A 17,309-nucleotide genomic window follows, 5' to 3' on the forward strand; every position below is an offset into this window, starting at 1 on the left:
AAAAAAATTAAATTATATTTAGTTACCTTTTTATCTCAACTCATAGGCCAGAATTTTCCTGTTGGTGACTTGGGGGCGGGTCCTGCTCGCCGAGGGGAAAATGACGCGGGATGAGGTTGGGAGGAAGCCTCAACGTCATCCCGGTCCCTTTAAAATTTTAGGAAGGCGGGTGGACAGTGAAATCAGCTGTTCACCCGCCGACCTGTCAATGGCCAATTGAGGCTCCTGATAATACATGAAACCTCATCCACTGGCGGGATGAGGTTTCATGTCCGTTTTTAAAAAGTTTATGTCATTTTTATTAACATGTCCCATCTCGTGTGACATTGTCACATGAGGGGGACATGTTAATAAGATTCTTATTTTTCTATTTTTTAACTTTTGTGCCAGTTACTGTCAGTAATCTCCCTGAGACAGCACTTAGTCTCAGGGAGCAGTGTGCTCTTTTGCGGGCATGTGCAAAAGAGTGCACTTTGACAGCTGGGGATTCCCCCCACCCCCACCACACCCTGCACAAGAAGGCTGCTGGGCGGGCCTTAATTGGCCCGCCCGTTCAAAATGGCGGCAGGCCCCATTTGGTTGGGTGTCCGCCCATTCTGCCCGTAATTGCTGGTGTTTCCAGAAGATTCTGATATGACTGGAAGTCCTAACTTGAGTCCACACTTTTAATTTACTAAGAGAACTCGGTAGTACATAATCTAGGCTGACACTCAGGACGAGGGAGTTCTTTCTGCATTTTCAGAAGTGCCACCTTTTGGATGAGATGTTAAACCAAGGGCCATTCTGCTTTCACAGGTGGGTGGAAAACATCTCACAGCACTTATCAAAGATGAGCGGGAGAGTTCTCACCGGTGACCTGGTCAATATTTATCCTTCACTCAGCAAGACAAAAACAAATCTGATCATTATCAAATTGTTGTTGGTGGGATCTTACTGTGTGTAAAGTGGCTGCCCTGTTGACTTCCAAAAGTACTTCATTGGCTATAAAACACTTTGGGATGTCCTATAGTGGTAAAAGAATGCCATACAAGTACAAGGTCTTGTTTTTTTCCTCCTGTTTTTCTTAGTAGTACAATTCTGGAATTCTCTAGCTTCCCAAAAGCCTGTGAATGCTGGGATAATTGGAAGCTTTCAACACAGATCAATAGCTTTATTTGTTTATAAGGATATCAAGGGTCAGGGAGCAATGTGAGTGAATGGAGTTCAAGTACATAGCAACCATGATCTAATCGAGGAGGCATGATGGGCTGAATGGCCATGCTAGGAAGCATTGAAGAATTACAAAGCAAGGGACAAGTACAAATGGATTTTTTTTACACTTCACAACAAAAATATGTTTAAACCATGAGTTGGTCACAAGGAAAACAGAAATGCTGCGACAATGGACTTAGACTGCAGCATTTGGTATCTGTTTGACTTTCTGTACACACTGTCTTTTTCACACTTCTTTGGGAGGACCATATTGCACAACCATTTCAGATCAGGTCATGTATTTTAGTCAGCCTATGTAGGTCATATGTTCTTAGTGGGTGAAAATGGCTGGCAATCACTTTCCTCTGCACCGCACAATGTTAAGTTTCCCCTAAAACAAGCCAGATGTTTCTTTGCTAGGGCTTAGTACAAATGTCAAAACAATATGAACTGTGGCCCCCTCAGAGCTGAGGAGCTTGGAAACAAAACAGAATTGTGACTGGCTGCTCCAGAGTCAGCAGAGATTCATTACAAAGGAATTCATGGGCTGCGTTCCCACAAAACTTTCACCACAGGAGGAAGAAATGGTGAATATGGAGTGTGGATTAGATAAAACAAATATTGACACAAAAGAATCTCTTTAACTGTCTGGTCTTAACACAGAGGGATACCACCTGTTTTAAAACCATACTAGTTATCAGCATTCACTATATATTTAGAAACTCACGATATTTTAATATGACTTCATGACTACCTCTGCACTGGCAGGGCCCTTTTCTTCCGTGCTTTACAAACATGAGACATAGGATTAGGAGTTCTGGTCTGCAGCAAGCAATATCAAGAGGAAACACCCTGAGCCATGGCAGTGGCTCATATAGCCCTGATTTTAATGGACCACACTGGAGAAAGGGTCTCCAGCACTTGGGTAAGTCGTAAGGGAAGGGGATTCAGGAGGGGTGAAACTGAAGGCAGGCAAGATCCAATCTTTTCCTGTGCTTAGCATAGTCAAAAAAGTAAAACTGTTTACCTCTCTGGGCCTCTTTTGGCCCTGACTCCTCTTCCTGCTAGGGTGGTTGGAGGAAAATCTACAACTGCTTCCCTGTGCAGGCCCTGATGATGACATGAAAGCCCAATCTGCATATTTGAAAAAAAAAGGACCCAGCTGATTTCTGGTGGGTGTCCTTCCAGACTACTCAGAGGAGCAGTTTACAATTGGAACATTCAGGAAGAGAGCAGGACCTTCGTGCATAGCTCCAATGGACAATTTTAACTGCCAGCCTGTCTGCCCAGGCTAACATTCCACCTTACTACTTCAGTGCTTACTGCAGATTTGTCCCAAGATTTGTCTCCCTGCTTCTGCCACTCATTAATTAAAATGGTAGTGTCAGGAATTTAAGAACTTCAGTTTCCCATGTGCCATATGGCTCTCCCCATCAGTAACTTCTACCCTTGCTTTTCCCCTCTGATTCTTCTGTCTGACTGGTCCTGGCCTACAATCCAAGAATATGGGTCCGTACCACTTACATTCTGGTTACAACTGGCACCGCACCTAATACACAAATTATGTACGTGTGAAAAGCACTGCAATACGCACACATTGACAATGATGTTGAGAAACGTATGTAAGCAGCATTGCCTTTAGTTTAATGAATAAATGACAATAAAGTAAACGTGCTACCAACTCACTTGTTGCATCTTTACCACCATAAAAATACAAAGACAGGTCTAAGGAGGCACTGTCCAATGTTGCAGAACAGAAATCCCATTTACATTTGAAATATGGTTCTGCCTGTTTTTCCAACTGAGGGGGGGTTCTTGGTGATAACATGATTAAAGCCAGCTATTTATTTTGCTCATCACCAATGAAAAGATGAAATAAATCACTAAAATACTTCAAAGTGCAAAATATAGCAGATGCTGGAAATCTGAAATAAAAACAGAAAATGATGGAAATATTCAGCAGAGCAGTGGAGAGAGGGGGTAAGTTTAACTTTTCATGTCTATAATCCCATCTTCCTCTCTTCACAGAGAGTTAATGTTTCAGATCCAAAGCTCTCTGTGGAGAGGTAAATGCTTAGACCATAACCCTTTGCAGAATGAGTTTTGATCATCATCAATCTTAAACAGTAACCCTACTTTCCTCTCTTCACAGATGCTGCCTGACCTGCTGAGTATTTCCAGCATTGTCTGTTATTGAATGCCAACAATTTGAATGACAAGCAACTGAAGCATTGACAGTGACCATGGCGTAAAATGTTACACTTTAATTTTCGCTGCCATACTTTTATTGAAGTAGTAACAATGGTGCTCAGCGTCAGGGCAAATTGCAAAATTTACAAACCATGGAAATCCTAATCGTTGGCAAGTCAACTGGATTTGAAATGCAAATTGTGGCAGTTTGGAACTGAGCGATCGCCACACATGTCAAATTCAGGGCAGCACTAACGTTCGATAAACAGAGATATCCACTCACCATGAATAGTGTCTCATAGTTTTCAATAACCTTCTGAACAACATTGATGATAGCAGCACTCTCCTCGGCCCGAGCTGAACTTTGGACACTGAATTCCTTGTCTGAGCTCTTCTGTTTATGGAGGAGGTTGGGACCAAAGATTGTGGCAAGGTTAAGTGAAGTCATTTTGTTCCCAGTCACCTAAAAAGTAACAAAGCAGGACTGAAGTTGGAAATGCCATTTAACTCGTGCAGCTAATTGCTTAACACAAAAATCTGGCCACCTCGATTTCAACCCTGCCTGCCTGGCAAGAACAACACTGTCAGCTAAATTGGTGACTTTGCACCTGCCCCCTTAGTATTCCCATCCACTGCCATATTAACCCCTCTAAACTCAGTTATGGGGAACTCATCAATATTTAAACGTCAGGGTCCGGTTACTACATTTGGACCCCAATATGATTTCAGCTGATGATTGCTCCAGTCGCCCCAAGCCCAGATGTACCAGTGAGAATGGAGAGGAGGCAGGATCATGGCCAGAAAAGGCCGAGGTAAATGAACATTTTAGGTTTGTTTTTAAGGTTTGCTTGTGGGCCAAGAGTGCTCCTACACATCCCACAAGAAATCCTTGGGCCTCCCCTGACCCTAGCATCCCTCCCCTCCAACCAAAATTACCTGCTTCTTTCTGGCAAAATTCTGCTGGGCTTTCCCTACAGGTTCAGGCAGGAGTCCATCCTGCAGGATGATAATAAGACTCAAGGGCTAAGATTATCTCGGCCTCCTGCCGCCCACTTCAGGAATGGGGCGGGGGGGGGGGGGTGGTGTGGCATCCCATCGACCTCCGCCCCCACCTGCTGTGCTCCCACCATCTCCACCCCAAACAAATTGCAAAATCTGCAAACAATGGACATCCTAATTGTTTGCAAGTCAATTGGGTTTGAAATGCAAATTGTGGAGTTTGGAACCGAGTACAAGAGTAAGAAGGCCATGTTGAACTTATATAAGACACTAGTTCGGACTCATCTGGAGTACTGCATCCAGTCCTGGGTGCCATACCCGAGGAAGGATCTGAAGTCATTGGAGAGAGTACAGAGGAGATTCACAAGAATGATTCCCGGAATGAAGAACTGTAGCTACGAGGATAGATTGAAGAGGTTGGGACTGATTTCCTTGGAGAAAAAAGGTCTAAGAGGAGGCTTGATAGAGGTATTCAAGATACTGAGGGGTATGGAGTAAATAGTGAGAAACTGTTCCCACTCTAGAGAACATCAAGAACTAGAGCGCACAGATTCAAAATAATTGGCAAAAGGAGTAAATGTGAATTGAGGAAAAATTTTTTTCACCCACAGGGTGGTTGGAGTCTGGAACAAACTTCCTGAAAGGGTGGTGGAAGCAGGTTCGATTGAGGTATTCAAAAAGGAGTAGATTGCTACCTGAAAAGAGAGAACATGCAAGGTTACAGGGATAAGGCAGGGGAGTGGGACTAGGTGGAATGCTCTTTCAGAGAGCCAGTGCAGACTCGATGGGCTGAATGGCCTCCTTCTGCACTCTAAAGATACTGTGATATACTGATTAGGGTTGGAGATAAATCAGGACTAAACGGTATTACACTACAGTATTAAACTGAACTGATGCATTCAGGTTTTCCTTTCTAGAAGGCACATGAGAAGCAAAAGGTAGCATGAATTCCAGAGGGATCCGTAGATCCTGCTGTAATATTATTTGTAGCCTAAATGAGGGTGAATATAGTGATCAGTTGCTAACAGTGCAGCATAAAATTCAAAACTTGAGCATGTATCACGCTGAAGTCAAGTGAACACTCATAACCCCGAGTCAATTTATACTTAGGAGGTAATTTTAACCAAACCTACCTAGTGGGAATAGGGCTGATTGGGATCAGACACATGCTTTCATCTCGATTTTATTCTCCAGTTGAGCTGGATTAAAACTCACCCCGCACTCCCCTCCACCAAAGTGTGGAAACACATCTTTGCTAATACGTGCCTTCTGGAGGTTACATAGTGAACAGCTATATGAAGCCCAATCCAGGAGGGTTGAGCTTTCTCATCTCTATTGCTGTTCCTAAATGTATCTTTGATTTTACTGAGAGAGGGGAAAGAGAAATGGAGAGATTGGAATCGAGAAATATGCCTAATAATTTATATATCAGTTTCAAGTTTCAAAAGAAGTTTAATCTGTGGCATTGATTGCTCTGAGGATTTAATGGGAAAGGGTATATAATTGGGGAAATTTTTAGTACAGTTGCTCTTCTACGTCTCTGACGTCTGTTTGTTTCCACCATTACAACAGTAACTAAACTTCAAAAACAATGTCATTGACTGTAAAGCACTTTGGCAAGTCCAGTGGTTAGAAAAGCATATCCTTCCTTTCTTTTTAGAAATACATATTTTTCCAGGTAAAATAAGTTCTCGCATAGATTACTGCACCGTAGATTACTGCACCGTAGATTACTGCACTATGCCACTGACATTTTAGATTGGGCCAAGACCTCAGATGGTCAGCTAACATGTAGCAGGGTATAATCTGTGCCAGGTTGCACTGATTAGCATTCTCTGCATTCCTGGATGCTACTCCAAGGATACCACTCATCCCCTCAGCCACTGCATGCAAAGTACAAAGTTCAGCAAACTCTTAGAGACTCTTCCTGAGCCAAGATACCAGATATCAGGAATGTAGGCGGCAGACTCGCTCTTCCTAGCTAGAGGAAAATTTCTTTAACTCCAACTGACATCAATAGAAATAAAACTTGGGACAGATGTAAAACAGGCTGCTGATTCCCCATCACCCATTTACATTATCCCACAAAGTCAAAATTTACCCTCAATTTGGGGACATAAAAGAAAAGAAATATTTATAATTCTAAGAATTATAAAAAGTTGAGTATCAACTAATTACTTCACTTGTCGTGAACTTGTGGTACCACGTTACTGATTTTTATTTCAAATATAAAAGTTTATTTCTTAAGGAAAATATTTTCTGCTCTTCTCTCAGCTTGGTATTGCAGTCACCCAATTTCTGTTTAGGTGTGTAGTTATGTAATATTCCTTCTAGAGGCCTAGCTGCGAAATGGCAGAGAGGCCCATATCAGTTATCATAGTACGAATTACAGTCAAAGGACAAACAAATTAAAGTGCATTTATACAGCAGCTCTCACAATCTCATGCTGTCCCAAAATGCTTTTACAGCCTACAAAGCAGGGTCACCATGGTAATGCAGGGAAAAAGTGGCAGCTAATTTGCACATCACACAAATAGCAATGTGATAATAACCAGATCATCTGTTTTTGTGATATTGGTTGAGGGATAACTATTGGTCAATGCGCCAGGGAGGTCTCCACTGTTCCTCTTTGAAACAGAGCCAATGGGGTCTTTAATGCCGCCTGAAGGGAGCAAAAGGGGCTTCAGTTTAACATCTCATTCAATAGATGTACCTTCAACAGTGCAACATTCCCTCCATAATACACTGAATTGTCAGATTTTGTGCTCAAGTCTCTGGATTTGATCCACTGACCTTCTGATTTAGAAGACAGTGCTACCCACTGCCAAATCAGTCAAGTTGTGCTCAATCACAAAAACATTTTCTTTTTCACTTGAAAGAAAACTTTAAATATATACATATTTATATATATGGTTCTATGTAATATTGTGTACATCTCCAGGGTTAGCGAGTTTAAACTTCCAATAATTTTAAAGCAAGTTGGGGCAGCTGCCAAACTCCGGTAAGGCATGTTACTAGGATAATAATGGCAATAAATTTGAACCATTCCTTGCTGCCAACCTAATGGAATTAAAGAGTCTACTGTCACTGTTAACTACAACAATTGCATTGTTAACTATGAAATAAATTAAACATTTATAAGTTTTACTTTGACATTTCCAGAAATTTGGATGAAATTAAGGTTAATTTTTTCTAAATCTCATCCATCAATTCAACTAAATGCTTGAAGCCAGGAGAAATATATACAAAGCTCAGTTCCAGGCATTACTATTGAGATGAGGAGGGAAGAGAGGGGGAGGAGGCAGAAAGAGGAAGACAACAGGAGGGAAAGCTGAGGGAGTGCTTTCAGTATATATTTACAGGGTCAGTTAACTGTTGGCAACACAGGTACCATGAAAACAAATCAATGCACTCAATGGGATTCTGGAACCTCTAAAATTCAATGGTCCCCTACCTCCTGTCCATCTTTATCCAGGGTGTCTTCAGCATGATTTGTTACCATGGCAAGGAACTCCATAAGTCTGTGGAGCGTGTCACAATTACACGGAGGCAGGAGATAAATGAGAAGTTGCAAGGCACTGAGCTGTTCATCCTGCTCTAGCACTAAGATGAAGAAAGACAGTTCCAAAGTTAAAGTCAATCTCACCGAGGCATAGTATGAAATGAGCGATGAAAGGACAGTAATCCTGATATTACTATGCTATAACTCAATCACAAATAAAATGGAAATTGTGTGCAACATTCACTACGCACCAACACTGGTTTTCTTATTGCAAATTGTTTGAAGTAAGCTGCACATTTTGGACTCTCTTTAAAGGTTTGATGGCGGGGGGGGGGGGGGGGGGCTCTATTTGGCTTGGAACAGTAATCCCACACAGACCACGTCCCAGACTTCTTGCAAGTGGTCTTGGTAATTTGTGGCTTCTCTAAGAGTTGGGTAGTTATTAAAAGAAATAGTAAAGGGGTCCAGAACCGCATTGCTTAGAAAGTATTTTTGCAGATAAATGTTAGTGGCCCGCTGTGGTAGCATGAGGGTAGAGAACTAGGCTGGTGGGACTGAAAGTCAAAGAGTCAAAGGTCGGGATTTTCCGTGTCCAATTGTGACGGGCATGTTTGGTGGCAAGATTGAAGAATCTCGTGAGGAGGCCCTAGGTGCATTTCCCGGCAACGTGAATCCAGGAAGCAATTGCTCTCACCACACCCCCCGCCCCCCAACCTCCTCCTCCTCCTCCTCTCCCCTTCCCCCCCCTCCCCCCCCCCCCCCCCCCCCAATGGCAGGCCACATTTCCTGCTGTCAAATGTCAGGAAATTAATTTAAATGCATTTGAAGCTCAACCTGGTGGTCACACACCAGAATTGCACCCCACACCACGTCAAATTTAAAGCCCACGTCCGTGTGATTTTATGACAAGTGTGATTTACAACTGACTTTAAAAGGCAAGGACCTGGCAACCTGAGCTTTGAGGGGAATTCAGAGGCGAGTGCACACAATTTTGCTCAGCGCTTGCGATGATCCCAATGGAAGGAAGCAGCTCCACGGGTTCAGACGGGGGGGGGGGGGGGGTGCCACAGGCAAGTCTCCACAGCGGCTTCTTCCTGGCTGGCTTGCGGTACTGGGGTAAGGGCGACAGTGCAAGGGTGCGGGGGTGGGGGGGGGGGGGCGCAGGGGGCCAGGGAGAAGGGAGCCTTGGAGTGAGGACTACAGTGCAAGGGGTGGTGGTAGGGGGTGTTGTCATGGCAGCACAGGCTGAAGTTTGAACACAAACACCAAAGGGAGGGGAGGTGGGATAGATGCCAAAACATGTCAAAGATGAGCACTCTTCTGCAGCTGAGAGTGTTTAGCTTGAGCTCGGTTTACACGCTTGGAGTCAGACTAGCCAAGCAACTGTGCCCACTCAAGCAACACTAATTCCTGACAGTACCAATGATTGCTCTTCTACTGTTAACCCCTCACGCGCATACTTCAAACTCAAATGAGTGCTATGGTGCTGCAGGACCATTGGGTGACTAGGCAGGCTTGAGGGTCCTCTTAGGAAAGGTGGCCATTGAACACTGACAGGGGTGCACTCCAAGTCCCTTGCATTATGTTTAAGTTGACATTGAAGAGTCACCCTCATGGTCCAAGCAAACCACAAAGCCTAGAAGTGCAGGTTAGGACAATGTCTGTGCCTGAGATGAGAGTTCAGGATGCAGTCAAGTGGTCAAAACTGTCGTCACTCATGTGGTGCGGGGCAGTGGTGGGTGAGGTTATAGTGAGCCATCATACATACTAAACACTGGGTATCCATGTGGTGGCCTGGAATCCCCAGCTTGTGCTAAAGGGGCCTTGAGAGGCAACCACAGGCAATGATTTGACTAAGAGTGATCTTTAGGAGACAACTGCCGACCCTTGCGTCTCTCTCTTTGATACTGCAGTGAGGCGATAAAACAGAAAATGCTGGAAAACTCAGCAGATCTGGCAGCATCTGCGCAGAGAGAAACAGAATTAACGGTTCAAGTCCATATGAATCTTCTTCACAGCTTCAGAGCACCAATGGCATCCTGGAAATGAAGTTCCGGTTCCTGGACAGGTCTGGCAGAGCACTCCAGTATACTCCCCAGAGGGTGTCATGCATCATAGTGGCTTGCTGCGCACTACACAACCTGACAATACAAAGTGGGGAGGACCTGGATGACGAGAAGATGCAAGAGCTTCACATCTCCTCCAATGAGGAGGAAGTCGAAGGGGATGAGGGTGATGCCCATGTTATGCAACTACATCTTCTTAACCTTCCTAACCCTGCCACCAAGTCTTGGTGCTCCACAGACATCCACAGCGGAAGTGGAGGCAGCCTGCTGACTGCTACACCCTGTCTATGATGACCTTGGTGGGCATCCTCTGGAGGGCCAAGACCTGGAGGGTCCCGGCCTGCTTTCAGGGTCCTGTGTGTGGCAGTGGCACCCTCCTCAGCCTGTGGAGCTGGAGCTTCTGGAGTCACAGGAAGATGGGATTTGGATGGGCCGGACACTCTCAGAGTCACCTGGGTGGATGGCCCGGGTGTGCACCTGCTGATCCTCCTCCCTATGGGTGTCCGAGGTTGCCTGGCTGACTCCTTGAGGGGTAGAGGCAGCTGGAGTGAGCTCAAGATGCCCCATCCCCTCTTGCGTTGACACTGATGGATGCTTGCAAGTGCCTCAGTGATGGAGTACAGCTCCTGCAGCAGTGCAGGACCAAGGTCCTGGATCAAGGTCTCCATGGCGGAATGTTGACCTTGGTGTGTTGCTATTCCGGTGCTATCACCTCATAATGAAGACAGACAGGCTCCTCCATCGTTCCTTGCAATCTGAGGAGGGCAGCGGACATCCCTTCCTGATGTTCCCAAACTTGACTTTGCAGCTCCAGCAACTGAGATATGACTGAGTCCAGAGGCTTGTCATCTGACTCGGACTCAGCAGATTTCTGACCTCCAGCAGTTCTCCAAGTGTCGGCAACCTGGAAAGTCCTTGCTGTGGATCAAACAGTGCGATGTGCTCAGATTGTGACCCCGAGGCTATTCTAGAACTAGATCCCACCGAGGTGTGCGTCTCTGCTCTCGTGGAGGATGTGGGTGGGTGAGCGCTGTGATGTGTCTTCAGTTTCGATGCCTGTGGATTCCTCATCCATGATGTTGTCAGGACCAGAGTCGAGGAACTGGCTTGGGGACCTCCTTGGCTGCTTCCCTGTGCCTGCGAAAACAAAGAGACACAATTAGTGCATGGCAAGGGACTGCAGAACAGGGGAACTCACTCACAGCATGGCTGTCTAATGGAGGATGTTGCACTGCTGGATCCTCACTTGGTTTAGTGCTGCTAACCTCACCATTAGCACAGGAATGGTCCAGATCATTGTCGGCCAGCTGGGTGACTCTATTTCTAAAGTCAGTGAGGGCCTTGATGTCGGGCATTCCTCCACCAGTCTGCAGCCTCTCCCTTTTGTTGTGTGCCAGCTTGTCCTGCATGAATACAGGTGGAGTGTGTGTAAGCAGGACACCAGCCAGGCCAGATGAGAAGTAAGCCTGGCATGTGTAGGTGCGGAGTGGTGCCATGGACAGGATGAGGACACGATCCACAGATCAGATGAAGGTGTGTGAAAGAGAGTGAATGGTGATGTCTCTTGAGCTGGCAGGGAGTGAGGTCCCTGTGGATGTGTGACGGGTTTGTGAATGCATGAATTGAAAGTGATGAGAAGAGTGCCTTACCCTGGTGGAACGGAGGAATCAATTCATCCTCTTTCGATGCTGGGCAGCCGTCTTCTTTTGGAGGGTTTTGGCATTGACCACCACTGCCCACTGCCTCCCGTGATGGATTCGTCACCTGGAATGAGGTTCTTCGCCCAGAGCAGCAGTACAAGACATCACAGCGGTAGCTCCAGGGAGGCACCAATAAATCTGAGGGCAGCATGTTTTCTCCCTTTGGCAGCCACCAGTTCCCAGCAGCTTCCTATCCCTTGAAGAGCGCTAGCTGTGAAGGGGTGGCCTTTAAATACGGCACCTTGTTTACTGAAGGCCTGTGGTGATGGCAGGGCAGGGGAAGTCAGAGGCCGCCCTACCGGCAATCCGATGTAAAACCCGGGTCTCTCAATGTTTTAGACCAAGTGGCGCACGATACTTTGGAAAAAGCTGCCATTGCCATCGGCCGGTCACACACCGGTTTCCCCGTCCGAGATTGGAATTTGCCCATTTCTGGGACAATTACACCCAAAATTACAGTATTTACTTAAGCCATTTATACTTTGTTTTGCTTTAGGAGAATGTGACATGTTCTCAGGCCTGTTGCAACATAGGAAAAAAATCTTAAAGCTCTTGGAAAAAAGTCATTTTTATATTTTTAAACGCACTCACCTGACACATCAGCCCTGGCAACATTTACACTCAAAAGATTGTAATTCAATAGCTACAATTTTTCATTTTGTTATAACAGCTAGTCAAACCTACTAAAAGAAAGCAGCTGCTTTTCACCCACTAAGGGTGTTGGGGGGATAAAATTGGATTAGGCCAGAAAAAGAGCACCATAATCATGGTGCACAATTACGTGTGCCCATGCAAAGTAATGCTGGCAGCACACAAACCAGTGCTAAGCTGCAAGCCCCAGCAAGAGGTCCAAGTTTTTGCAAGACGAACCCCACTTGAAGCCAGCCTGAACCTCTGCAGCAGACCCTGGAACTGGTTAAGGAAGTGTTTATTAGCAGAAAGAGTGGGGATGGCCAGAAAGTGCATCCCAAAGTTCTCCAAAGCAGCACTGAAGGCCTTGGAATAGGACGTTGGCAGAGGAAGAGAGGTTCCCTTGCCTCAAGGGAGCTAGGAAGCCCCCCCAGCCAAACATTACGAAGGCGGTGGGAGCTTTAAGTCATTGCAGTCACTGCCAGCAGTCCAGCTCTGAGAAACTGGATACAGTGCAGGAAGAAGCCTTCTGACCTCACAACAAGTGGTCATGGTCAATGAATGCATCTGCAAACACTGCCCTTACAAGTGAACCACTAGCTTCATTCATTCACCAACCAACGGTTGCTATCAAGCATGACTCAGGCCTCACATTTACAGTCTCACTTTGCCCTTGCACATTTAGCAATTGCTGCAAGCCTCACACCCACATCGCAGCTTGTACACAAGAACAAAAGAATACAGATGTGATGCAGAAATTAGCCTGGATGCTTTTGCTAATTACTTACCACAGTAAATGGTTAATTTTCAAATTTTATAAAAAATTTGTAGGCATGAAACCAGTCTAAAGTTGAAACTTTTCAACCATGATGCGTATTTCATCCAAATAAATTGCTCCACACTCACTGATGCGTCTACCTCTCTCTGGCAAGACAAGGTGGCGCAGAAACACCTACCTAGCAAAGGACAGGCAAGACTACACGTCTTCACCCTCTAGTGACTGGGCCAAAACCATAAAGGACAACCGCATGCTCCTAACTAATCCACCGTCTCACCTGCCCCTCCTCCCATGCAATCTGTTCTCATTTACAAGCTACAGATAGCGAAACCGTGCATCTCCTTTTTACCGACTTCTCTAGCCCGTCCTTAACCTATCCTTTCAGATACCCAAGAAATGCAGCCTGCTCAAACACTGGTGCGGGAGTGTCAAGTGCAAGAGCAGGACATTGAAGAAGAAACACTGTCACTCGATCCTGTACTTACAGCCACCAGGTTCACTTACCAGAACTGTGAATATTTCAGAGGGAAGCTTCGAGGCAGACTACACATGTGTGGGTGGGGTTCACTGGGCATGATTAGCCACCAGACAGGGCAGAGAGAAAGGATAGCACAGGTGCCAACTTCCCATTGGATAAGGTTGCACACAAGTTCTGCTGCAAAGGACTCAGATGAGGACTTTGCATGGGACAGTCTACAGAAAAAGGCTGATGAGCATGCACAGGAGTGCTTGATGCATTGGGAGGTCTGCTAAATGGCTTGATGTCACAGTCAAGGGGGATGGAGGAATCTGGCTCCATATTGGCACAGGATTTTGCACAGACCTTGAAGCCTATACATTCCAGCGAGGAAGAAGTGGCCAACTCCACGAGAACGCTTTGTGGACCTGATCACGTTGCAGCGGCTGATGGCCATGTCTCTGCTTTCATTGGAGCACAAGCAGGAGCCACTCAGCAACAGAGTGGTGCTCAGACTGCTGCCATCATGGCTGTGGGTACAAATGCCCAAAGCAGCTTCCATCGTCTCATAGCAGTCCAGCAATCTGTGGCCCAGCAGATTTCTATGATTGTGCAGCCACTGTCCTGAGGGAGCAGTAGTGACTCTGGCAAGCACAAACCTGTTTTGTCCTCATTCAGGATGACAGCATTCATGCTCCCACCACTACCACTCTACCATCGTCCCTGCTGTTTCCTATCAGCCAACACAGACTTCTGCTGTTCCTGCTGAGGTGGGGATGTCCAAAGCTAGGCCTTTCTTGGCTCAGAGCTGCTTGAGGTCGTCCTGCAAATTCATTTGCAGTTAACTCCCAAAGGACGTCAACAGCATTCAACCAGCCATGCTGCAGCCACTGGGATAGCACTGCATGGGAGCACTAGGGCAGGCAAAGACACCTATAAACCAGGCATTAGGGGAACGCAAAAACATGATTAGTTGCCTTTTGTGTGGAATCTTGGATGGTTTATTGGATAAAGTTTGCATGGAATGGTTGCTTTGTGGTGGCTTTTCTTTCAGCAGTGCAGCAGAGAGGATGGTATGATGGTCCATAACAGAGGGATGTTATAGAATGGGCATTTGGGGTTGTGTTCAGTGGAACCTAAAGGCCATCACGGACAGCCCGGCCAAAACGGGGACGTGCTGATTGTCTCCTCTGTTCCTCATGCTCCTGAACCACAGTCAGTGGCACCCTTCACCAAAAATCCTGGCAAAGCCACGTGCATACTCCTCTTATTTTTCTCTGGTCAAAGAAAATACAATGAACTCTCATCTTCTGCCATAAATAGTATGTCACCTCTCTTATGAGCAGTGGATGGCGAACTTAGAAATGTTACAGTTGTCAGCTGCTCCAGCCTGGAAAGATCTCGACTCAAATTTTTATGTCATGGTCACCTCCACAGCCACTAGCAGCATCATCCTTGCCTGGTCTGGTTGCAAGAGATAGCTGATCTCCCTGAGCCATAATTTTCATAAAGCAGAAATGATGAACACACTCCTCTTGGCTTGGGCAGAGGCAAAACAGAAATGCTTTGTGAAGAGCCTAGGTGGATACGGCCACCTACTGAGGACTTGTTCCCCCTTCCTCCTCGGTCTTCTGCAAACAGACTGTCTTCTTTTTTGTTTCCTCCGATGCTAATCATACTGCAGCCAGAGAGGGATGATAATGAAAGCATCCATGACTGGGGGCGAAATTTGGTCTGACTGGAACCATTCAGGTCAGATCTAAGGCCTTTTCCAGTTTTATATGAAACTGCAAACTACCAAACACTTAACAGATCCAGAAGAATTTAAGCAGCAACTAATTGGAGAGTAGTTGATGATCCCTTTAAATAGCATTGGAGAAAGGTGGGGGAAAGAGAGATCATTGCTGCTATTGAACACATGCTCAGCTGTGCATGTTTAAGAGAGGGCGTTAACTGGAGTAGTGAGGTCCAAAATGGCAGCACTCATGTCAAATCCATGTTACACACTGACTGATGTGAAAATCAGCCCACTCTGCATACTTCCAGCACATGCTCTCAACTCCCACACTATCACCTTCACCAAAGCATGTGCACGAGGCACAGACACCACTTTGGTATCAAAACAGCACCCGAAGCAGTATGGAGCCGAATTCTGTGGTCATTAATTCTGGAATAGAAATTCTCTCATTCCTAATTCACTTTTCTCCATCTCTGCTCTTTCGCTTGATTTATCTTTCCCTTCTACATTCCTTTCTGTTTCTCTCTCCCCCGTTCCTCCTTTTCCCTGCTTTCATCCTCATCACTTTTCCTCCTTCCCTTCTATCCAACTCTTTTCCTGCTCCTCCTGTTTGTTTCTCTCCTTCCCTTGTGTCTTCTGCTCTCCTCTTTTGTTTTTCTTTTCTTTTTCCCTGAATCAGGTTCTTTCCTGGTTCTTCTGCACGCTTTTTCCTTGCCCACTCTTTGCCTTTCTAAATCTATTTTCTTTCCTGTCCCACTCCCACCCCTCTTATTCAGCTCTGACTAACTGGAGAAAAAACAGGTTGCTGAGATCAGCTAGCAAGGTGACATGTTCTGACCAAATAATAGCCAGAACAGTGGATGACAAGGCTGCATATGAAGTTCAAAAGGACATTGAAAGGAAAAAAAACAATCTAAAAAAATAGGAAGGATCCACCAGGAGATCACTACAGCAGCAACAGCAGAAATGGGAGGAAAAGGCCAGCATCTTCAAAAGAATAGGCAAAAAATATTCCCCTTTTGTGAATAATACTTCTACCAATAGATGTTTTTAAACTTCAAGTGCAGCTTATGGCCACCATTAGTATAACTGGCCCAAGCTTCACAGGGCCAACAACATTATAAGATCCATGAAAATAAGTCTATAAGTCCATCATTTGATTGAGGCTGTCTGTAGCACAAGGCTAAACGAATAGAGCCAGTGCTGCTCACGGTCACAGATCAGACAACATATGAGCCATGATTTTATCCCAACCCATCTGGGTTTAGTTGGGCTCCCGTTTCACTGTACACTGGAATGGAACTCAAAAAACAGGCATCCGATCAGTTCCCATCAGGCAGCCTCAGTTAAATGTCAGTTAAGGGCATGTACCCTGCTCAAATTTGCAAATTTTATGTAGTTGCAACATTTTGAAATGCAAATTTGCCAGTCCATTTCACTTCAATTAAACTGTCAAGGCACTGAGAGGCCTGGATTATTCACAATTAGATTATAACCTAGAGAATATAAACTCAAATCCCACAAGATAGTTTGAAATTTGAAATTCAGTTTTATTAAAATCGGGTAATAAAAAGGTGGCATCAGTAAGAGCACGAAGCTGGCTTAAGTTGTGAAAGCCACCTGAATCATACATATAAATGCCCCTTCAATGGCCATATAACCACCTTTATACCAAATGATAGGGTGGTTAGTCCCGTAATAGCATGAGGTCTTAAGTGCTCCCGCTACCCACATGATGAGGGAAGAGGGGAGTGTGGAGTGTGGGACACTCGCACCCAGTGGGCGTGAGTACGCCACTGGATATCAAGCCTCAATTCAAAGCAGGAGTTTTGGTCTCCACTTATTGGAACCATCATATCGGGGGCAAGTGGGGAACTAAAGGTTTCCTGTCCAAAATACCGCCTAACCCTCATTACCTACACAATCCTTCCCTGTCAACATCGGAGTCGTTGAGTAGACTAGGCCTACATTCCCTGGAGCTTTGAAGAATGAGAGGTAATCTCAATGTATTATATATAAAATTATTATATATAAAATTCTTATACTGTTTGAGAGGGT

General features: G+C 45.4%; 1 protein-coding gene across 6 annotated transcripts in view; it reads right to left on the reverse strand.

Annotated features, from left to right (window-relative positions):
• LOC121290325 (rho GTPase-activating protein 6-like) overlaps positions 1 to 17,309 on the reverse strand; it is a 665,043-nt gene that overhangs the window by 43,244 nt on the left and 604,490 nt on the right. For all 6 annotated transcript variants that reach the window (XM_041210647.1, XM_041210646.1, XM_041210648.1 and 3 more), the window contains exons 8-9: positions 7,835 to 7,983; positions 3,665 to 3,844 (exon numbers count right to left, since the gene is read on the reverse strand). In XM_041210647.1, the coding sequence (XP_041066581.1) occupies positions 3,665 to 3,844; positions 7,835 to 7,983 (329 nt within the window). The remainder of the gene's footprint in view (positions 1 to 3,664; positions 3,845 to 7,834; positions 7,984 to 17,309) is intronic.

Source organism: Carcharodon carcharias, chromosome 18, assembly GCF_017639515.1.
Source record: "Carcharodon carcharias isolate sCarCar2 chromosome 18, sCarCar2.pri, whole genome shotgun sequence".
NCBI lineage: Eukaryota > Metazoa > Chordata > Chondrichthyes > Lamniformes > Lamnidae > Carcharodon > Carcharodon carcharias.